Source organism: Dipodomys ordii, unplaced genomic scaffold, assembly GCF_000151885.1.
Source record: "Dipodomys ordii isolate 6190 unplaced genomic scaffold, Dord_2.0 Scaffold60, whole genome shotgun sequence".
Lineage (NCBI taxonomy): Eukaryota > Metazoa > Chordata > Mammalia > Rodentia > Heteromyidae > Dipodomys > Dipodomys ordii.
Window position 1 is genome coordinate 846,252 of NW_012267276.1, and position 24,818 is coordinate 871,069.

Consider the following 24,818-nt stretch of genomic DNA (forward strand, 5'->3'; position numbering starts at 1 on the left):
GTGGTATATATACACAATGGAATTCTATGCCTCCATCAGAAAGAATGACATTGCCCCATTTGTTAGGAAATGGAAAGACTTGGAAAAAATTATATTAAAGTCCATTTTCATTTAAAGAGTGACACTGGTGGCTCACACCTGTAATCCTAGCTACTCAGAGGCTGAGATCTGAAGATCATGGTTTGAAGCCAGCTGGGTCAAAAAGCTCCAGATGAGCTGTGGATCACGTGATAGAGTACTAGCCTTGAGTGAAAAAGCTGAAAGACAATGCTCAGGTCCTGAGTTCAAGCCCTAGTACTGAAACACATACACAAAGAGTGTGTGTGTGTGTATATATACATATATACATTGTGTATGTATATACACATACATACATGGGGAAGGGAACCTTTGTTTATTTTATGTACAAATACAGACGCTTTAGGGTACTATGGTTTTCAAATGAATTTTAAGATCAACAGAAAATCTGAAAGAACTTCAGTGCTTGGGTTTCTGTGTGGAAGTTACTCTGGCATCTCAAAATACTTTGGGGCAAAATGGAAATAACCAGTATGCTAATTCTGTCCCAGAGAACACAAAAAATAAAAACAAAAAATAATACACAAGCCCATCTCTCTGCTTTCTCCAGTGGGATGCGGGTGACAGTTTGGAGGCAGGAATTAAGAGAACTGGGCAGGCCATTCGGGGGCAGGGGTTAGAGAAAGTCGCTGTTCCCCCAGGAGAATGTGACATATCAGATCACAAAGTGTAAACACAATAATTAGCACGGAATTCTGTGACCTCCACACACCATGAAAGGGTGTGACTCCAGGGTGAGTGGTGAAGAGAGGAGGAATAAATTAAAGTAGTCTGGGTGATGCTGGACAGCTGGGGGGGGGGAAGGAGAGGGGTATGTGGAGATGGCAGCCTGGGAGCTAATCGAATTTTCCACACACCCAAGGAAGCTGGGGGAATACTGAAAGACGCTATGGTGCCAGATGTAGAAGCGCTGCAAGTCAAGAATGGGTCCTCTTCCTATTTCTAAATCCAAAATAATGACTCCACACTAAACACACACCTGCATATTCCCTGCTCTGATTTAAGAAGCTAGCCTGGCAGCTACCTTCTTTCTCTCTTCTGCTCTCTGGGAATAGCTGGCTGCAGGGTTTCTTCACAGTACCGCGTGTCAATCACTGCTAACCAGTGTGATTCCGACAATCAGAATGCCCCAGGCTGCTCCCCCACCTTGCGATCAAGCATTTTCTAGGGCACATCCCGGTAGGCGCCTCCAGCCCCTGTGTATTTCCCTTAATTATGAAGCTTCTTTCCAGCAGCCCTATAATTCTCCCCAGAGTCAAAGTAATTGGTAAAAAATTAGATATCAAGAGACACAAGTCCACTTAAAGAGGACACTTTCGACTATAATTTTTTAAAGAATTTTCTTTTTAGTTCCAATATAATTTTGTATTTTCCAATTTTGCCCTTTTCAAATGCCAAAGAAAATATATGTGTTATCTCGGGGAGTTAAAAAAAAAAAAGAAAAAAGGCAATGCAATGCATTTCTACTTCGCTGAAGGTCCACAAAAATTTGCTTCCCTTTGAAGGACATCCTTTGGATGCTTCTTAAAAAGAAAAAGAAGAGCACAATGTAACATACAAATATTTGTGTGGCAAGTCACTGTTATTCTAAAATGAAAGGAAAGTGTGTGTGTGTGTGTGTGTGTGTGTGTGTGTGTGTGTGTGTGTGTGGCTTCATTATCAATATGCACTTTCTGTATTGGTAAGTTAAGTAATCTAAAGAAAAATATCAACTTGAAATGAGTTTGTGATTTTTTTTTTTCAGGAAACAGTTGCAGTAAATTTCCAGAGTATGTTGGGTTGTTTTTCTTCATTCAGGAAAATGGTATTGAGCAATACATAACAGCACTCAATGTAAATAATCAGATTCCAAATGTGAAAGATTTAAGGGGCAAGGAGGCAGAGGTGGGCTGATGTATAAACCACTGTCCCAGGGGAATTTGAGAACTCTGCTGATAACATTGCGTACAAGGGGGAATAAGCCACTCAAAACATACATGACTAGCCAGGTGTGTGGGGGTTTACATCTGTAATCCTAGTTACCTGGAGGCTGAGAATGGGAAGATAGCAGGTCAAAGCAGCCTGGACAGAAAAGTTCATTAGATCCCTTCTCAATCCACAGCTGGGTATAGTGGCACGCATTTTTATCCTACCTATATTTGAGATTGAGATTGGGAGAATCTCCAGTTCACCAACAAAAGCCAGAACTAGAGGCATAGTTCAAGAGGGAGAGCACCAACTATGAGTAAAAAAGCCATAGGAGACTGGGAGGCCCTGAGTTCAAGCCATAATACTAGCACACATGCATGCATGTGCGCGTGCGCGCACACACACACACACACACACACACACACACACACACCCTTAGCTGAAAAAAAGAGCTGAAGGTGTGGCTCAGTGGTAGAGTGCCCACTTGCAAGCAAGAGGCTTAGTTTAAACTCTAAGACCACCAAACAACAACAAAGTACATGATTAATTTCAGCAAGGTAAACATCACAGACATGTGAACAGTTGCAAGATGGTGGCCAGTAGAATGGGTTGGGGATCTGTGACACTATTCTGGGCTTCAAGATCTGGCAACATGGAAGAGAACAGAAGAAGCAGTGACATTGTCCAAAAAGAAATGTACTCATCACCTGACCTAGGAAATAGGACCCCTTCGGTACATCACTTTTATAATAATAATAATAAATAATTTCCTTTAACAATAAAAAAAAGATCTGGCAACACATGGCAGGGCAGAGCAGGGCAGGGTAGGGCAGAGTCAGGCAGTGGGGTCTCCAATTCTCGTTCCCGTGAGTTTCCTCTCTGGGAGTCTGGTCCCTGCAGGCTTTGGAGTTTGCAATCCCTGTCTTAGATTGAAGTCAGGGTCATCTGGATTTTAGATTCTGATCCAGAGGAGAAAACAAGGAGTAATGGCAGAGCATTGTCTGCGTTTTGCTTTCCTGGAAATAAGGCAATAAAAAGCCAAAAAAACTGTCTCTTGGTATCCCTTGAGTCTGGGTGGCCAGTGCTGACTCATGCACAAACTGTGCTGCCCGTAAGTACTTGGGAGGACGGCTTGCTGGTAGAGACGGAGGGAAACGTCCTCAGACTCTGGCAACCACTGCATCTTCTCAAAGAGTCTGTGGAGGAATCTGGTATAAAACAAGGATGCTATATGCTTGGCTGCATCAACAGATAGACAGCAGGAGGCCCAGCCTCTTGTGGGCTCACCATGACTTCTCAAGATACAATCTATAAGCTTCATGCTAGCTCCAGGACCCAAGCCATTCATATCTCCTTCCACTCTCTTTCCCCACTGCGTCCCAGACTCAGTGCTCTAGGCACCCCATGGTCAGTGTTCTTCTTTTCCTGTTCAAATCATCCATTCCAGAGCTAGAGCAAGTAAGTCACAGGTCCCATTTTTGAAAGCTCTCCATTAATAAGTTCCTCTTAGAGATGCAAACCGAGACCTGTGGTCTATTTGGGTGCTACCATAACCTGTATCTATAGTATACAGCCCCTTGGTAGATAAAATACCTTAATATTTGGGGCACTTTAGAGTACACCTGAGCATAGAAAAATCACGTAACACATTCATCTTAGAAAAATGCAACTGAGCAGGGTGAAGGTGGCTCACGCTATAAACCTAGCTGCTCAAGAGGCTAAGATCTGAGGGTTATAGTTCAAAGCTAGCCAGGGCAATAAAGTCTGTGAGACTTTTATCTCCAATTAACCACCAAAAGCCATAAGTGGCACTATGGCTCAAAAATGGTACAGTGCCAACCTTTAGCTAAAAAAATATCTTAGAGAGAGTGCCCAGGTCCGAGTTCAAGCCCTAGTACAAGCACAAAAAGGAAGGCAAGGAGGGAAGAAGAGAGGGAGGGAAGGAGGACTTGAAAGGGCTGAAAGGGAGGACTGTGTACCACTGAAAGCAGTGCTATCATTCTACTCCACATGCGGATGGCCAAGAATGGCTTCAAGAAGGCAGCGTGGAATTCCTGGTCCCATTTCAATTTCTGAGGATATCTCCCTAGAGGCAAGCATCTCATTGTCCTATCTGGGACTCTAGTCTTGCTATAAATCTAAGCCAGCTTAGTTTCCCAAGTAGTTCCTCACTGAAAGCAGAAATCACCTTGAATCCCAAAGGAAAGCAAACCTTGGTCAGGCAGAAGGACACTGGCATTCACTTCACAGCTAATTAAACAATTTCCAAAGGCAATTTTGCTTAAATGCATTTTCCACCCCCTGCACTAGCCATAACTATGTGTGCCCCATCTCCTAGGCCAAAAGGTACCTGACCAGTATTGCAGAGTTCTCAAGTCTCCTGGTCTCTGTACCAGGCCAGAAGACCTGGAACAAGTGGCTTCTGGCCATTAGTGATGGAAAAATATTGAACAGGCTCTAAACGAACTCTGTGGGAACAAGTCAATGACTGAGCAACATTCTAATCATAGAGCATTTTGAACGTCCATCTACAACTGTAAAGCCAACTAGAATGAAATCCATACATATAAAACATCAGAAGTGACATTTTAATAACTGACTTCTGTTAGCCATCAGATTTTGAGAATTTTTGTGGCAATTCGTTGTAAGGAAAACTGCCTGGAAATAAAAAGAAGTCTAACTTAACCTTATACTTAGAATTCAGAGTGAATATTACTATACTGTCTGTTAAAAATCACTAAGAGAGCCAAATAAAAGAGTTGAAGAAAGGGAAGTACAAACTTTTTCCACTGATTCACTAAGTAATTCATATTCAGCTATTGACTGAGTCAGTTTTCAAAGTGACTTTGACTTAATTTGATACACTCAAATCCAGAACCATTCACGGTAAGATGTGTCACTGAGCTTCAAGTGAAATGGCGGTTAACAGAATTTTTCCCCAAAGATTCCATCATGGTTCATGGATATAAGTGAAATTTGTCAAAAGCAAGTTCAGAGGATACTGCCTTTGGGATGATTTACTTTTAATGGCACAGGCTGACAATGACCAATTGCTACAGAAGACACTTTATTATACAACTTCAACAGGCTCCTCCCACTTCCTGCTTATTACTCCTAGTTTTGTCCAAAAACAAATGAGGCTCAAGTGAAAGGCTACCTTCTTCTTAGACATTTGTCTGGTTTTTTTTTTCATCTCCTTTATTCCCAAAGGTCTATGGTAGAGATTCATGAGAGCCACACTATGGGAGTTTTCCCAATTAGACTATAGGTCCTCAAGAAGGCAGGGGCCATGCCCAACTGAGCCCCACCACCTTGCCCTCTACCCTTCCACCAAGTACAGTCCCTAGCACAATAGAGCTCAGGCACATCTCGTTTTATTGTGCTTCAAAGATACCACGTTCTTTACAAATGGCCGGTTTGTGTCAGTCTTGTGTTGCCGGTGTGCCATGTTCCTAACAGCTCCAATTATCATTATCTTTTATCAATAAAGATTTTTAAATTATTTTTTGGTAGTACAGGGTTTGGAACTTGGGTTCTTGTGATAGTTAGGCAGGCAATCTATTATTAAGTTTGTTTTCTCCTGGTTATTTTTGAGATAAAGTCTCACTTCCTGCCTGGGCACATAACTGAACCACAACCTGCCTATTTGAGGTTTCCTGTCCTTGCTGGGATGAGAGAGGTGTACCGCCACATACAGCTCCTCTACTGAGCTGGGTTATCTCAGAGATTTCTGTCCTGACTGGCCTAACACAACCATCTTTCAAATCCTAATCTCTCATATTGCTTAGGATAATAGGTACACACTCCTGCAACCCAGCTATGAGAAGGGGCTTCATCATTTTTGTGGCCAGTGCTAGCCTTGAACTGAAACTTTTCCATTTTCAGACTTCTAAATAGCATGCATTATAGGCATATGTTACTAGACCTATCAATGGAGTATTTTTAAACTAAGGTATGTGTACTGCTCTTTAAAAATATTATGTTAATCCATACATCATAAACTATAATAAATTAGATACACAACCATGGTGTTCTGGAACCAAACTCAGTATTTCTAAGGTATGGCTATACAAGTTCAATAAATGTCTGTGAATGAATGAGTGAATGGAATAAATGTGAACTTGAAGTTCTATTCCTAGCCAGGCACTGGTGACCCACACCTGTAATCCTAGTTACTAAGGAGGCTGAGATCTGAGGATCATAGTTGGAAGCCAGCAGGAAAGTCCATGAGACTCTTACCTCCAACTAACTGCCAAAAAACTAGAAGTGGTACTGTGCCTCAAGAATGCTAGCCTTGAACACAAAAGCTCAGGAAAGGTACCCAGGCTCTGGATTTCAAGCCCCAGGGCCAGTATACACAAAGAAGAAAGGTTCTGGGTCTGGGAAGGTGGCTCAGTGGTAGAGCGCTTGCCTTGCATGTATGAGGCCCTGGGTTTGATTCCTCAGCACCACAGAAGCAGAAAAAGCCGGAAGTGGAGCTATGACTCTAGTGGTAGAGCGCTAGCCTTGAGCTGAAGATCTGAGGGACAGTACCCAGGCCAGAGTCCAGGCCGCACAACTGACAAAAAAAAAAAAAAGAAAAGTGCTATTTTTTCTCCTGGTGTTTTTGCATAGCCCCAAACGCAGGTATTTGCTAAAAACTTTATGTTTATCTTTTTAAAAATTAAATTTAAATTATTTAGACACTTTTGCAGTACTGAAGATTGAACTCAGGCTCTCATGCTTGCTAGGCAAGCATTCACCATTTAAGCACATTCTACATTTTTTTGTTATTGTTTTGTGTGTGTGTGTGTGTGTGTGTGTGTGTGTTAGTTTATTATCCAACTAATTTTCGCCTACACTGCAATCTTCTTTTTTTTTGGGTCCGGTCATGGGGCCTGAACTCTGGGCCTGGGCGCTGTCCCTCAGCTCTTCAGCTCAAGGCTAGCACTCTACCACTTGAGCTACAGCGCCACTTCCGGCTTTTTTTCTTTTTGCTGATGTGGTGCTGAGGAATCAAACCTAGGGCCTCATGCATGCAAAGCAAGCGCTCTACCACTGAGCCACCTTCCCAGCCTGCAATCTTCTTATCTACCTCGTGAGTGGCTGGAATTACAGACCTGAACCACCAAACCTGGTGTATATTCACCTTTTAAATCTCAAAGTTAAAGAAAAATATTTCATGGTGCTATTTGCTAATTATTTTTGTTTGGACAGATAATAATGTAGAAAGTTTAGCTAAATCTCATTCAATGTGCTTTACTTTGAAAATATTAGCCAGGCATTTTATTCCCTTTTTGAGAGCTTAATAATTTAATTCAAAGCATCTTCAGTTGTCAGAACACTAGCAGTCTGTGAAAAATATCGCGTTAACTGACTAGATTAAAAATTAATCATCTGTTTCCCTTGCTTTGTTTTACTAAACTCCCTATTATATTGATTTTTTTTAAAGTTCAGTGTGTTTTTTGTCATACTTTTAGTTGTTTGGGGGTCTTTTCTTCATAATGCAAAAACACAAGGTTATTGCACTGGTTAGCACAGATAATAGCTGTACTTTATGAGTTTTTTTTTGTTATTTGACTTTTTTGTTTTGTTTTGTTGGTACTGGGGCTTGAACTCAGGACCTGAGTGTTGTACCTTTTTTACTCCAGGCTGTTACTCTACCACTTGAACCACAGCTCCACTTTCAGCTTTATCATGGTTATTTGGACATAGGAGTCTCACAGACTTTCCTTCCCAGGCTGGCTTTGAACCATAATCCTCCCGAGTAGCTAGGATTACAGGCATAAGCCACCAGTACCTTCCTTAAAACTTTTGTAAGGATTCTTCTTCCAACCATTACTACTGCTCTCATCCAATATTGTTGGGGATTAAAGTAGGGCGGGGGGGAGACTCTTACCATTGCTGATTTGTTTTATATGGCAAATTACCAAACTTTTGTAGAAAGGAAGGAAAGGAGGGGGAGAGAGGGAGGGTTCAAAGAGTCACCATAAACTTAAAGGAACTACTTTCTCTGTATCTGCTAATCAAGGAACTGCCATATTCATTCAAGTCATCAAGGTTGCTCAAGCAACCTGGAGAAGAGTGAATGAACTCCAACCCAAGAAGACTGCCATCACTCCTGCTGCAAATTCTCCTGCATGCTAGTGGTCTTGTTATTTTAAGAGCTTTACCACCAATTTTCCTCCTCTAAGAAGTCCAATCATTTGCTCATACCCTGTACTCAGTAGAAGGGAAGAAGCCTTTCTGCTGCCACCCTAGCTCTACTGTTAGTCTACAATAGACTAGCCCCATAGTGGGCTTTCTTCTTCTTGAAGAGTGCCTCCTCATCCATCTCACCCAGCTCACCAGACAACTCAGTGTCTGAACAGGTGTTCTAAGTCATTGGTGCCAACCTCCAATTAGAAAATAGGAGGCCTAGACAAATCCTGTTCCTCTCTCACCTTTCCTAGTACTTAAAACTCTCCCCAGGAGCAGAATGATTAACCCCAAATATCCCCGCTGGTTGTCCAGCATGAAGCCAGATAAGGAATTAGTAACATCCTCTGCATCCTTACTCCTCAGGTTTGGTCCACAGACAAGCAGCATCAGCATCATCTGCGAACATGCTAGAGATGCAGCAGCCCGATCACTCCAGACTCGCTGAATCAGACTCTGATGTTTTTACAACAACCTCAGGATCTTCACAGATGCTGGTAAGACACATTAGCTGAAGGAGTGCCCCTCCATAACTGGGGATGTGATTATAATGGACTGAATGACTGCATGCCAAGTCCTCCAAACACTAAGGCAGAGTCTAAGGAATGGGGTCCCTGAAGGGGATCCTCCTGAAGACGCCTAGGGGATCTACCCAGCGCAGAGTAACCCGGTACTTCCTTTCTCAAATTCTTTTATTTGAAGGCTGATGAGTAGTGAAATGGAAGAAAGATTGAGCAACAAAAGTACTACCTTATCTAAGATCAAATATATCCTAGCCAGGCACTGGTGGCTCACACCTGTAATCCTAGCTACTCAGGAGACTAAGATCTGAGGATAATGGTTCAAAGCCAGCCTAGACAGGATAGTCCAAGAAACTCTTATCTCCAATTAACCATCAAAGAAACAGAAATATCGAGCTGTGGCTCAAAGTGGTAGAACATTAGTCTTGAGTAAAAGAGCTCAGGGACAGTCTCCAGGCCCCAAGTTCAAGCCCAGGACTAGCAGGAAAAAAATTCAGTCCATAAAAATTGCCAGGCACCCATGGCTGATGCCTGTAATCCCAAGTAACTCAGGAGTTTGGGATCTGAGGATCATGGTTTGAAGCTAGCCGGGTTAGAAAAGTATATGAGATTCTTATTTTCTTTCTTTTTTGGGGGTGGGGGGTCCGGTCGTGGGGCCTGAACTCTGGGTCTGGGCACTGTCCCTCAGCCCTTCAGCTCAAAGCTAGTGCTCTACCACTTGAGCCACAGCGCCACTTCCGGCTTTTTTCTTTTTGTTTATGTGGTGCTGAGGAATCGAACCCAGGGCCTCTAGCATGCAAGCCAAGCGCTCTACCACTGAGCCACCTTCCCAGCCCAAGACTCTTATTTTCAATAAACTACTCGGAAAAAGCTGGAAGAGGCACTATGACTCAAGTGGTAAAGAGCTAGCCTTGAACACAAAGAGGTTCTGGGACAGCATTCAGGCCATGAGTTCAAGCCCCAAGACTGGCAAAAATAATTGTGGGGGTAGCAACACAGGAACGGAACATGGCACCAGGTTAAGATATGCATTTATAAGAGTTAGACTTCCTGGGAACAAATCAGAGCAATGCTTGCTGCCATCTGTGTGACCATGACAAATAACCTCTGTGCATCAGTTTCCTTGCTTGATAACAATGACTGTGTACAACTGATGAGAAAGGTGAATGATGCTTGTAACACCTGACACATGATTACTAGTGTGAACTATCAGCGTCATATATACCCTATGTGTCAGTGTCATTAAACTAATATGGCCCCCAGAATATTTCCTCTCATGATCAACTTAGTGATCCATAGCCCAATGGAAATAAAGAATCCAATATGTATTAAAGTGAGAGATCCTATCTGAAAAGCAACCTAAAAGCTGAAGGAGCCAGGCACATGTGGCCCATGCCTGCAATTCTAGCTACTCAGGAGGCTGAGCTGTGAGAATTGAGGATCAAAGATGACACGGGCAGGTAAGCCCAGAAGACTCATCTCTAGTTAAACATCAAAAAGGTATGGCTAAAATGGCAGACCACAATCCTTGAGCAAAAGCCAACCAAGAGCATGAGGCCCTGAGTTCAACTCCCAATAGTGACATGCATACACATATACACATACACATAAGCAAAAGGCTTGGAGATATGGCTAAAGCAACAGAATGTTTACCTACCAAGCACAAGGCCCTGAGTTAAATCCCTAGTATCACCAAAACAAACCAATCAAACAAAACCACTGTGTTTTCTAGCCATGCTTTCATATTAATATGGTCACTGCATTTTCACTAGCTGGTACCACTGGTAGAAATATTTGCTCAGAGGAGACATTTCTCCAGCTGAGGTACTATAATAAAAAAGAAAGGTGGGGTATAAAACAGAACTCTTTAAAGTTGGTTATAGCATTTGATTTTTCATCACAGGATGCGATGAAATTTCTCTCTGGTTGTGTAGCCTTTCTGACTTACCTGTCAGAGGGGCTGAGGGCCCAGGAAAGAGCACCCCCTCCCTTCCCTTCCTTCATGCAGCAACCTCAGGCCTTATAGGACACGGACCCCTGCTTACCTGTCCGTTTTCTTGACCAAGATGGCCCTGAAGATGTGCTCGAGGGGTATCTTCTCCCGTGTGTGAGTCGGCTGCACGAAAGGGTGCAGGGCAGCCAGGGAGAAGCCCTGCTGGTAAAGCTCCAGGAGCTGGATAGGCAGGTCCCGCAGGGAGGTCAGCCTCACCGCCGAGGACCTGGGGAGCTCCGCTGGAGTGGAGAGGAGAGAAAGCATCACACACCTAACAGACCACCTTCCAACCAGACCACGCCCCCCTCCCCTCGGCTGGGGGAGGATCCTCTAGGTCTTCACTGTTTACAAGAGACTTTAAGTAGCCTACCATTTTCTAACCCCCTTCCCCAACCAAAGCATCAGTAACTGGGTGTTCTTAGGTGTTGTGTTTCTAGAGTCATCACTTTCCATCTCCAGGGACAGAAGGAGAAAAGGACAGAGGGGGATGGAATGACAGAAGAGATAAAGAGAAGAGAGAGAGAGGAGACAGAGAAGAGAGAGGGAAAAGAAAAAGATTGTTCAATTAAAAAGACAACATTTTATGACATGGGTGTAAATTCCATACTCTATAATGAACCCACTGCTTCTCCCCTACTTTAAAAATAGGAAAATGTAGGACAAAGTAGGAGAGGCACTAGAACTTATAGGCACAGACAGGAACTTCCTGAACAGAGTCCCAGGGTCACAGCAAATTAGAGAGAAACTCGACAAATGGAACTACATTAAAATAAAAAGTTTATGCACAGTAAAGACATAGCAACCAAGCTAGAAAGACAACCAACTAACTGGGAGAAGATATTTACCAGCAATATATCAGACAAAGGCCTAATATCCACTATTTACAAGGAACTAAAAAAAACTAATCCCTCCCAAATCTAACAAACTAATCATTAAATGGCCAACGGAGCTAAAGAGAGACTTCTCAGAAGAAGAGATAAAAATGGCAAAGAAACACATGAGGAAATGTTCATCATCCCTGGCCATAAAAGGAAATGCAAATAAAAACAACCCTGAGATACCACCTTACTCCAATCAGAATGGCCCACATCTTAAAGTCAGCCAACGACAAATGCTGGCAGGGATGCAGAGAAAGAGGAACCCTATTGCACTGCTGGTGGGAATGTAAACCAATACAACCACTTTGGAAAGAGTCTGGTGGTACCTCAGAAAACTAAACATAGACCTTCCCTACAACCCAGCCATACCACTCCTAGACATCTACCCTGAGCAACAGGAACCAGGATTCAAGGACACATGCACCTCCATGTTCATTGCAGCACTGTTCACAATAGCCAAGATATGGAAACAACCCAGATGCCCTACTACAGATGAATGGGTCCAAAAATTGTGACATCTATATACAATGGAATATTACAGAGCCATTAGAAAGAACAAAATAATGGCATTCACAGGGAAGTGGATAGAACTAGAACAAATCATATTGAGCAAAATAAGCCAAGATCAGAGAAACAAACGGCATAAGGTCTTCCTGATATGTGGATGTTAAATTCAAAATGCAACAAGATATGACAAAGTAAATAGGACTCAAGAAACAAAGGACCTTTCTTCTTAATTTGTCACATCATTTTTAAATGTTCTTGACCTTACATACAGTACATACATGTGCACATCTGAGGAAAGCTGAGAGGAGGGTACAGAATAAAAAAGACTGAATTCAACCCCGATACTGGCAAAAAAAAAACAACAAACCCTCAAAAAACATGTATCATTCCTGTATGAGTCAGACTAGTTTTCATTTTATCTTACACTCTAAAAGTGTCATTGTGATCCACTTAGTATTTCTCATGTATGGTTCGCTTTCTTTTGATTGATTTCTTATTTTTAAATATTAGGTGCCCATCAATCAATTTAAAAAAGGATATGACATTAAAACGGCCACTTCTCCACTCTCTACCCAACTCAAAATCCAGAGCATCACCTGTAACTTGTATCTACCTTGTACTGAGAAATTAATCTTCATTGTCACCTTCCCCCACCCAAAGGAGTCAAGTCTTGAGTCCTGTGTTTATCATTCCTTTAAGATAAATAGATAGATAGATAAATAAATAAATAAAATAGGAAAATGGGCAAAGCATACAAACATGCAGTTGTTGTTGTGTGTGTGTGTATGTGTGTGTAGTTATTCTTTGTTTGAAAGGACATTCAAAATTAACTCAACATTAGAACTGAACACATCAAAACAAGTAGTATTTTTCACCTACTGAACTGTTTTAAAATTTGAATTTCAAATTTACTGGTTTTTGAGAAGAGCTGACAAGGTTCAAAAGTCAAAGGGTAGAAATTAGCATGCGGTGAGAAGTGTACAGCACAACAGATTCCCGGCCTCTTGCCTTTTTCCTTAAAGGCAGCGAGTAATCTCCATTTTTGTACACACATTGACAGTTCCTGAATTCATACACAATAGGCCTGAACCTCTCTCTCCTTTCACACAAATGCAGTATAGCATCACATACTTGCTTTTTATTGATTAGCAGTGGGCTTTACTCACAGACTGTCTGTATCTTAGCAGCCACACAGAACTGGGCTTGACTCATTTCCCACAAAACACTTATACATTATATCACAGAGCATACAAACATAGGCTTCTATAAAGCTTTGAGAAAAATTATCCTTCCTGAGCTAGTACTCATAGCTCATTCCTATAATCCTAGTTATTCAGGAGGTTGAGATCCAGAGGCTCATGGTTCAAGGCCAGCCTGAAGAGAAGAGTCCATGAGACTTCATATTCAAAAATAACCAGCAAAAAGCTGGGTTAGACGTGTGGTTCAAGTGGGAGAGCATCAGCCAAACAAGTGCATGACTGAATTCAAACCCTGATACTGGCAAAAACAAACAAACAAAAAACCATATCATTCCTGTATGACTTCACACATGCACATATACGGCATATTTAAAACATGAATTCCTAAAGTCAAGTATTACGGTAGTATACACCTTTTCTCTCAGCACTCAAGAGGCTGAGGTAACAAGGTCACGAGTTCAAAGCCAGACTGAGCTGCACCAAAAATAGGTCTATAAAAATAACTGAATTCTTAGTTGTAGAATTGCTGAGTAATAAATAACTTCTTCAGATATACCCGGATTTCCTCCGAATAGTAGTATGGATTTATTTGCCATTGGTGACATAAAAAAATGTTTCCCGTACCCTGGATAAAATTTCTCATAATAAAAAAATCCCCATGAAGTTGCAACTTATCTTCTCATCACATAATTTGTATTAAACATTTCATATTTAAGTGCTGCACAACCTTTTCTGTGAACTGAGTATCTTTGCCTCATTTTCTTATGGGTTTACAGGAACTGTTTTTAATATTAAAGAATTTAGTTTAAACAATGATACCAGTTGTAAATATGCTTCCAAAATTTGCCTTTTACCTTCTGCTTTTGCATAAGGTGCGCTTTGCCAAGCACAATTTCTTTATGAAGTTGCATTTATCTACCTTATTTTCAATGGCTTCTGAGTGTTATGTTATTATAACAGAAAGAATTATAAAACCTCTTCCTGTGAGTTCTTATACATACTTCACAATTTTTTTTCTGTGTCCTGGTTTTGAATTTTTCTCATGTAAAGCATGCAATGTGAATTCAATCACCCTAGATTTTGTCCACTCCTCTGTGACTTGAGACTTTTATCCCATATCAATGAATATATTTTTGTTTATGCCTGTAATATTATTTTGTATAACATTACTTTTATTATATTTTGTATCTGTTTAGGCTATTTCTTGAATTTCCCTATCTTCTCGTTTATCCTCTAAATCCTCTTGTCTAATTTGTTTTTCCAGATCACATTGGAAAATCATTCTTCAGGCTCTTCTTTAATCCCCTCAAAAACAGTGATATTTTTCTCGCTTGTGTTCACAGTACTGCTCCCGTGAGAGAAAACAGACACTGTCCAGTGTGCATTAAATTCCCATCCAAGAACATTGCCGAACTTCGATGTACTCAGCTCATCTTCTTTGGAGACCCCAGGGAGCATGCTCAAGTGTTTTCATTTGGATATTATGTGTTAATCAAGTTTATTCATTCATAGTCATTGTATCATCTTATTTCTATAAGAATGATTGAGCTTCTTTTTTTTTTTCTTTTGTTACTCCTATCATACTCATTGGGAGGAGCTGGCATGCCCTTCACATCTGGAAGGAGCTAGCACCAATGGAGGGCTGATGTCTTCAAAGTCCAAATGCACATGGCCTCTTTCTACCATCCCCTCTTCCACAATGACACCTGGCTGGATGAGAAAGTGCCTTTTAAGACATATGGACAAAGAACAGTCATATGGATAGCAACCTCAACTTGTGGAAGAACAGGGAGGCAGGACACCCATGTGGGCACCAGGGTGGCCTCCCTAGAAGATAGCGCCTGCCTGCCCAGGCTCCTCCCAGCCTACCTGAGCCTAGACTCTCTCCTTGGCTTCCTATCTGTCTCCAAACTGTCTCATGGAGCCAAGAGCTTATCTAAACACCATCTACCTTCTCCAATGCTAACAGCCCTGCTCCATTCTTAATACACAGATGAACCTTCTGTGCATTATCTACATTTACCCCCAGATCTGTCACAGCACACCTGGCATGTGTGTCCCTACTATTGGGCGACCCCAGCAGTAGGTGGCTTCACTTCATACCAAGATATAACAAAACTGTTTCTAATCAGAGTAAATGGCTTGAGAAATGGGAAGGCAGTTGAGAAGGTAGATCACTGACTGACTGGATACTGAGCGAGTGTAGTGCAGGGAACAATGGTAACGTGACCACATATTACGAAAATCCAGCTGGACACCAGTGGCTCATACTTGTAATCCTAGTTACTCACGAGGCTGAGATCTAAGGACTGCAGTTGGAAACCAGCCCAGGCAAGAAAGTCTGGGAGACTCTTATCGCCTATTAAACACCAAAAAGCTGGGGGTGAAGCTGTGGCTCAAGTGATAAGAATCCTGGCCTTGAACACAAAAGTTCAGGGACAGCACACAGGCCTTGAGTTCAAGCCTTAGGACCAGCACCCCAACCAAAAAAAAATCCAACTTATTAAATGCATATCAAGACATGCACGTACAAATGAAGACACTAGATATGCACTACAGTTTTGCTCTATCAGCAGAAACCTAGACCCAAAGAATTCTTCTTTGATAAGTGGGAAATCACAACAACAAATCCATAAACACTAAGAAAGTTAAGTCTACAATGTGCTGATATGGAAATGTATTCAAGACATATTCTGAAGTTTAAAAGATGTTTAACTGTTAATAGTATCATCACTTTTGTATAAAAATGTTAGAACAGCTACTCAAAAGGCAGTGATTAGGAGGATCACAGTTCTAAGCCAGCCAGGGCAAAAAGTTAGTGAGACCTCAGTGTGATGGTATCAATTATTCCAGATAGGAAAAGAGGTCCAGGATGGCACATAAAATACTTAAAACAACTACATCAAAAAGGGCTTGAGAGGACAGAGGGTTCAAGTGGCAGCAGGCCTGCCCAGCAAGCATAAAGCCCCTCAATTCAAACCCTAGTACCAGAAAAACTTAGAATGACTCAACATGAATAAATGATAATAGGATACATTTTACAGGCATCAACATTGCAGAGAGGGAAAAAGAGAAAGAGTGGAAAGGTCATTTTTTATTTTATATTTACAAACAACGACCATCAACAAGGATCATTTCAGGGGAGCATGAATAAGGCACCTTTAAATTTTCTTCTAAATGTTAGTTAAAAGCTGTAAATATTTTTTTTGTCTTTTCTTTTTTGGTACTGGGGATGGAACCCACTTGCTAGGCAAGCGCTTTGCCACTGAACTACATCCCAGCCCAAAAGCTTTAAATAATTTTGAATAATTAAAAACATATTGTTATGTTTAGACAAGATTTACCTTGTTTTGTGTAATGCTGGAGAAGGAATCCAGGGCATTTTGTAATACTAAACAAACGCTCTTCTACTGAGCTATAGCCTCAGTTCTTCAGTATTTTGTTTTCATACACAAATTAAAGAAAACAATCCAGGACATTTAAGGATATCATAGAATATCAGATACTGTGGGCATCGTTTCCATATATCATACAAGAAACTCAAAAGAAAGAAAAAACCATAGAATGCTTCACTCTAAAGCAAGGGTCCAGCACCCTGGAGAAAACTCCTTCTGGAACAGTGACAAAGGCAAGAGTGGCCTGGAAAGCAAGGAAGTATGTAGTCTCTCTGGGAAGGGGGGAGGGGTAGCTCTGGATATGCTGCAGACAGAAGAGAATCCAAAGGGAGGCCTAGTCAAGAATGCCAGAGCTCAAGTGGATCTTGGCAGCAGAGCACATGCTTAGCATGCATAAGACCCGAAGTTCAACCTCCAGCATTGCAAAAGGAAAAACAAAAAAGCTGGCTGCCAGTAGCTGACATCTGTAATCCAATAGCTACTCAGGAGGCTGAAAACTGAAGATCATGGTTCAAAGCCAGCCAGGGCAGGAAAGTCCATGAAACTCTTATCTGCAATTAACCATTAAAAAGTCAAAGTTGGAGGTATGGCTCTAGTGCTAGCATTGAGGGGTAAAAGCAAAGGGGCAGCACATTGGCCAAAAGTTCAAGCCCTAACACTGGCACAAAAAAAAGAGGAGGAGCAAGAGTAGCAGCAGCAAGACACTGGTGGCTTGCACCTATAAGTCTAGCTACTCAGGTGGCTGAAATCTGAGGGTTGGGGCTTGAAAAGTCCAAAAGACTCCATCTCTAATATACCTAGCAAAACCCATAAAACTAAAGGCCTGGTTGAAGTAGCAAAGCACCAGCTATGAGATACAAAGTCAAGCAAGAGCACAAGGTCCCTGAGTTCAAACCTAAGTACTGTAGGTAAAAACACACAAAAGAAAAAAAAGAGAGAAATCACATAGTACATTAAAGTAACAACAACAAAGAAAAACCTCTTGTTTCCATATCTTGGAGTTCATTTCGCTTAGCATTGTCTTATATGGTCACATGTTCATAGCTATTAAGCTATTCTGTTCATCTCCTGGGTCTATCCCAGACATATACTAATTATTACAAATAAGGGAAACCATAGAGCTTATGTTTCTTTGGGTCTGGCATACTTCATTTAATATGACTTTTTCCAAGTCATTCCATTTCCTTACAAATAGGGCTATGTCATTCTTTTGTGGTTTTTTTTTCCCCAATGGTTTACCCCTTGTTGTCACTATATTTGACTTTGGTACCCTGGGTATTGTATATACGTTTATCTGAATTAGGGAAGGAACAACAAAATGGTGAGAGAAAGGACAAAGGGTGAACCAATGCATCAGCAATACTCACAAGAGAATATGTTGAAAATGTACCGTACAATTTGGGGGAAGAGGATTGTGGGGAGGGAAAGTAGGAGAAAAATGAGGGAGGAGGTACCAAGTTCAGCAAGAAATGTACTCACTACCTTACTTATGTAATTGTAACCCCTCTGTACATCACCTTGACAATAAAATTGAAATTAAAAAAGAGACTTTAAAAAACCCCAAGTATTGTACAAAACAATAACAAATTAATGGCCAAGTATAAGTCTTTCTGAAGGGCAATCTCATGACACTGATCAAAAACTAAAAGCACTCTACAGCACCAAGATCTTCTTTCCTTTAAAAAAACAAAAGAACATCAGGGAGGGATCAAACCTTGGGTGTACCTGGTCCTTTTAGGTCCACCTTTAGGTCCATGTATCAAGTTTTTCCAACTCTTATTCTATAGCAAAATAAAGCTTCACTAATATTTTGACATTTTGACAGTGACCCACTCCTGTGGCCCAGCTACTTAGGTGGCAGAGATAGGAGGATCATAACTTGGGGCCAACCTGGACAAAGTTAGCAGGAGAGTTTATCTGAAAAACAAACTGAAAAAAAAGGGTAGGGGCCTGGCTCAAAGGTGGAGCAACTGACTGCCTAGCACATACAAGATCCTGAGTTCCATTTCTAGTATAACCAAAATATAGAAGGATAGATAATTCATCTAGGTTTCTAGTATGCATGTACTATATAATTTTATATACATATATATAGATATAGATATATAAAAGCAGTTGTCAGGCACTGGTAGCTCATGCTTGTAATCCTAGCTACTTGGGAGTCTGAAAATGGGAGGACTCTGGAGGCCAAACTGGGCAGGAAATTTCATGAGATCCCTTCTTAACCCATAGCCAGTCACAGTGGTGCATATCTGCCATCCTAGCTATACATGAAGCTGAAATTGGGAGGACTGAGGTTCCATGCCAGCCCATGTACAAAAGTTCACGAGAATCCATCTCAAGGAGGAAATCTGGACCTAGTGTCACACACCTGTCATCCCAACAATGGCAGGGTAGCTTACAATAGGTGGACTGAAGTCCAGGAGCACACTCTGGCAGGAAGTAAAATCCTACCTCAAAAATAACCTGCACAGCATTATTTACCATAGCTACGATATGGAACCAACCCAGATGCCCCTCAGTAGATGAATGGATCAAGAATATGTGGAAAATATACACAATGGAATTCTATGCCTCCATCAGAAAGAATGACATTGCCCCATTCATAAGGAAATGGAAAGACCTGGAAAAAATCCTATTAGGCGAAGCAAGCCAGACCCAGAGAAACATGGGCAACATGCATTCCCTCATTTATGTGTATGATGTTCTTAGCAGAGGATCACAATAGCTCAATTGCTAGGTGCATTTGACCATATAAAACAAAGCTTATCAAAATGAACTCCAAGAAATGGAAACAAGAGGTTTTATAATGTACTGTTTCCAGTTATTTCTGTTTTCTTTATTTTTTCCCCTTTAGTTTATGCCCTGTTGTCACTGTTTTAGATTTCCGTACCCTTTTTCTTGTATATAAGTTTATCTGATTTGGGGAAGGGAAGGGGAATCACAGAAATGGCAGGGCAAAGGGCGAACCAATTCAACAGTGATAATCACTAGACACTATGTTGGAAATGAACTTCACAACTCAGGCAGGGGCCGGGGGAGTGGAGTTGGGGGGAAGCAGAAGAAAAGGAGGGAGTGGGTAACACTGTTCAAAAAGAAATGCACTCATGACCTTATAGTTATGTAACTGTAACCCCTCTGTACATCACCTGTACAATAAAAAAATAACCTGCACAAAACATAGCTGAGGGCATGGCTCAATGGTATAACACCAGCCTGGCAAGCACAGAGTCCCTGAGTTCAAACACTCTTCCCCTCAAAACAAGCATTTGATGTGTTTAAAGAGTATGATTTTTCTTTATCCTCTTTCCCTCCCTCACTCCCCTGCTCTTTCCATCCCTCTTTCCCTCCCTCCTTCTCCCCCTTCCTTTCTTCCTTCCTTTTTTCCTAAGGTAGGGGTTCACTACATTGTCCAGGCTGGCCTCAAATCCCCAGGAATAAGTACTCCTTCTGCTTCATCTTCCTGAATAGCTGGGCATGTACCACCACATGCAGCTAGAAGACAGGATTCTTGTGTCTGTTGTGCTCCTCAACCATGTGAACACTGTTGCCACCTAGATCTCTTCTGTGAGGGTAACTGTGGCCTGCCCTCCATCAGAGAAGGGTGCTAAGAATCAGACTGAGAGCTGAGTGTTGGTGGCTCAGGCTTGTCAACCTAGCTACACAAGGCTGAGATATGAGGATCACAGTTCAAAGCCAGTCCGGGTAGCAAAGTCTGTTAGACTCTTATCTCCAAGTAACCACCAAAGTATAGGCTCAAGGAGTAGAACAGCAGCCTTAAGCAAAAGAGCTAAGCAAGAATGTCACACCCTGAGTTTGAGTCACAGTACTGGCATACATATGTGTGTGCACGCACACACGCACACACAAATCAGATGGAGAAATGTGTGAACAAACAAACCATCACAGTGATGAGCTAGCAGGGGTGGGTGGAGGCCTGGCAAGGGCCTGGTTAGTGAGGAATAGTGATGACATAGGGCTACTAGATCATTCTCCATCCCCACCCTCACCCCTACTCGCCACACTCCCAAATCACTGCACTAAAAACATTAGTCAATCAACAGCTTCCATGGCTTAATGCTTCCTGAATAAAACATAGTACACTGAGAGTCTTCACCTTACATTTTATTCTGTCAAAACTCAGCAACTTTATGGCTTTAATTTTTAGTATGCATGTCACCAAAATAAGTGTAGCTTCATGGTTAAAAAAACAAATAAAAATGAATCTCAGTAAGCCTTTCATAATAAAAAGAGGCTCCTCTTGTAAACTTTATTAAAGGCTTTCATTTCATATTTGTATTTGAACCCTAACCTTAAGAACATAAAAGCAAAAGACCTAGCTCTTATTAAGTGGTCAATCCTCCAACGCACAACTGGAAAAATAAATGAAGGAATGCTTTATCTGTTTGGATGGACACAATGACCACAGCTTTCTTGTCTGTTTCTCACTCTACCCACTGGGATAAACGCTCTACCACTTCGTTTTAGAATATCACCTGACTTCAGTTATTGATTATGGAATGTTAGATTCTCCTCCTGATCTCTTAGATACTCTGTTTATGAAATGAAGACCTTGGATAGGCAAACAGGAAGAGCACAACTGCTTTAAAATGAAATCATTTTATTATTAACATTTGGAGACTAAGTGAAAAATGACATTGGGTAAAAACAATAAGTGTTTTCAGGATCAACGGAAAGAGTTCCCCAGGATTAAGAAGGGTGTGTGTGGTAGGTAGGGAGATGGGAAGACAGAAGGATACCTGCTGTCAGGGAACACTGCTGGCTGAGGACTGCTCCTGCCTACCCCAGTGGAGGGGATTCTGCACACGGTCATGTAGAGTGCAAACCCTTTTCCCAGGGACCTCTGGGAAATGGAAGAGATGCCTGCCCAATACTGGGAGAGATGGGGTTGCTTCAGGAACAACACTAGGGTGATTATTCTGAAGTCACTTTGGCTTCATGGCCATGACAAAATGAAATGTCTAATTTTCCCTTCACATATAAAGGATAAAGGACACAGAGGATTCAGTCTTAGTGGGGTCTATACTCCAATGAGAGGAGACACCACCTTGTTTAGAGTGGCCAATTACGCTTTCCTCTCTACTCACTCTCCTGACCCATCCTGTAGTCACATCTAGAGATCAGCCTGCGATCCTCAGTCAGGCTGGACACCTCTGCTCCCACACTAGCCCACTGCTCTGTTCCACTGAGGGCAAGGCTGGATCCCTGAGTGGCTAGTCCTAATTATCTAGACACGGCAGAGACTCTTCTACTACAAGGTATTAACACACTGAAAAATTATTATAATCAAAACAGTGGTATTGGCACCAAAAAAAAAAACCCAATGCAAAGCCCCAAAGGAACAATAATCAATCTGGAGTACATTCAAATAGATGTGAAAAGTCTTAACTGTAAGAAAGGGGAGATCTGATCCAGTGACAAAGTTAGGTCACTCAAATAAACACTTGGCAAACGTGGCTGCCTAGAAGACAATAAAATCAGATCCCTACGTCACACTGTAACACTAACCCGTGGGTTCTCATTGGTGGGTGAGGAGGTAGGTTTGTCCTTCTGCAGACTGTTGGCAATAGCTGGAAACATTTATGATTTTTCTTTTGGTTGGTCATGGGGGCTGAACTCTGGGCCTGGGAGCTGTCCCTCAGCTCCTTAGCTCAAGGATAGCGCCCTACCTCTTGAGCCGCAGTGCTACTTCCAGCTTTTCTCTGCTTATGTGGTGCTAAGGAATCAAACCCGAGGCCTCATGCATGCGAGGCAAGCACTTTACCACTGAGCCACCTTCCCAGCCCCATTTATGATATTTTATCCCAACTGCAAGGACAGTGGGCTGCTTCTAGTATCCCACTAGATAGATGGCGGGGACACTTCTAAATGTTCTATAACACATATTAGAAATACAGAAGGCTCTGGTTCAGACCCAAAAGCCATAAACTAGGACCCCTAGAATTAATAAGAGACACAACCCAGAGAAAGAATGATGAACCCCATCTCACCCTAGGGAGCAGATTCTTCCCCCTCCAGTCTGCTTACTTCCAGTGGGCATGTAGACCCAATCATACCAAAACTTCTAATTCTTACTTAAGAAGCCAACAACTGAGCAAAAGGAAGGGGTGACATAATCCAAAAAGAAATGTACTGTTTACCTGACTTATGTGACTATAACCCCTCTGTACATCACCTTTATAATAAATAACAATAATTTTTTTAAAGAAGCCAGCAATCACCAAGCACTGGTGGCTCACATCTATAATTCTAGGTCCTCAGGAGACTGAGATCTAAGAAACAAAGATCAAAGACAGCCTGGGCAAAAAAAAGTCTGTGAGACTCTTCTCTCCAATTATCCAGCATAAAGCTAAAAGTAGAGTTGGGGTTCAAGTGGTAGAAAGCCAACTTTGGGTGAAAAAGACAAGTAAGAGTGCAAAGCTTTAAGTTCAAGTCCTAGTAACACACACACACACACACACACACACACACACACACACACAGAGCTAGAAATCATAATTCTCCCAATTGTTGAATTTTCAACCCCACATGGCTCACAGAGATCAGGTAAGCTACAAGTATAATGGTGCATTCGATAAATGTGGAAGGGCAGATTCCCACATCTGTAACTGATCTTAAAACTGTGCCTGACCAATCATGATGCTAATGATCATCATGCTTGCCAAAGGCTTGGGACACAGCTGGAAGTATGACACTGGCCTCCAGCTCCTGATTCCCACCTTTTCTCTATGTTGCAGAGACGAGCAAAGAGTTTGGAACCACACAATTGTATTTTGAATCCCCTGGAAATCTCATTGTTCTTCCTGATTCCATTACCAATAACAGGCTTTTCTAAATTAAAATGTGGAAACTGGCTGGTGTAAATGTACTTTGGGGTGGCAGGAGAATACAAAGGTCTTTGGAAATCCATGAAGTTGTTTTTCATGCAGAAAAATAACTCCATGTAAATAAACTACTATTTCCAAGCATTTACCCAAAAGAGAGAGAGAGAGAGAGAGAGAGAGAGAGAAGGCAAGAGAGAGAGAGAGAGAGAGAGAGAGAGAGAATTAAAGTACAGGAAATAAAACCCAATCCACAGAACCACATATTTCTCAACACTCCTGGGATAAGGCAGGTTTTGGTTTTGCTATGACGAGGTTTTATTTAGCAAAAACATTCTGTAGCCCCATTTATTCCCTGGAAACAAAGCTCGTCAGAGATCTACGGAAGGGCAGGAGTGATTTTTTTGCTGTTCTACATTTGAATGTTGGGCAGGTACCAGCCTCCATCACAAGACAGAAACTGTACCAGCCCCTGCACACTCTGCCTGCCAGTGGCAGTGGCAGTGACAGCCACAGCTCCTATTACTTTATCCAGCAATCATTTGTGACGCTAACCCAATTATTCAAGGTCCGAGTTTGCTTTTCTAATTACACCTGCTAATGGATCTGTCAGTACCAAGGAGCATGTGTGAAGGAGACGGCCTCCCCAGTAACCTCCCTCGCTGGTGAGGTTTATAGAAGCACTGTTCAACCAAAGTTTTTTGTTGCTTCTTTGGGGGAGGAAGGGGGGGTCGGTGGGGGGGCTTGAACTCTGGGCCTGGGCGCTTTCCCTGCGCTCTTCAGCTCAAGGCAAGTACTCTACCGCTTGAGCCACAGCACCACTTCCAGTTTTCTAGTGGTTTATTGGAGATAAGAGTCTCACAGGCTTTCCTGCCCGGGCTGGCTTTGAATCGTGATCCTCAGATCTCAGCCTTCTGAGTAGGTAGGATTACAGGTGTGAGCCACTGGGAGCCAGGCAAAAAAGTGTTTGGAAGACTGTTAGTTCTCTATCATTAGTTGGCCTTGGCTTTCAAGTGACGCTAACCCAGTTTAGGACAATACTGGAATACTAGAATCAATCACTCTTCAATGTATAGGTAAGGAAAAGAAAACTCAGTGTTTTACATAATATTTGAAAACCGTATCACTTACATATCATTCCAAAATCTGTACAGCAAGTATAAACTTTCATTTTAGGACTCAGATTTCTGTCATCATCTCTCATTATTTCCAAAATTAAGAAAAAGGAGGAAAAAACAAAAAGGCATATCCCGAAACCATTATCATTTGAGCACTACTTTTTCTTCAATTGAAGCAAAAATCCCAAAATAGAAAAGTTAT

General features: G+C 41.8%; 1 protein-coding gene across 6 annotated transcripts in view; it reads right to left on the reverse strand.

Annotated features, from left to right (window-relative positions):
- Positions 1-24,818, reverse strand: part of Rftn1 (raftlin, lipid raft linker 1) — a 220,469-nt gene that overhangs the window by 108,224 nt on the left and 87,427 nt on the right. For all 6 annotated transcript variants that reach the window (XM_013022176.1, XM_013022172.1, XM_013022171.1 and 3 more), the window contains exon 3: positions 10,730-10,916. In XM_013022176.1, coding sequence (XP_012877630.1) covers positions 10,730-10,916 — 187 coding nt within the window. The remainder of the gene's footprint in view (positions 1-10,729; positions 10,917-24,818) is intronic.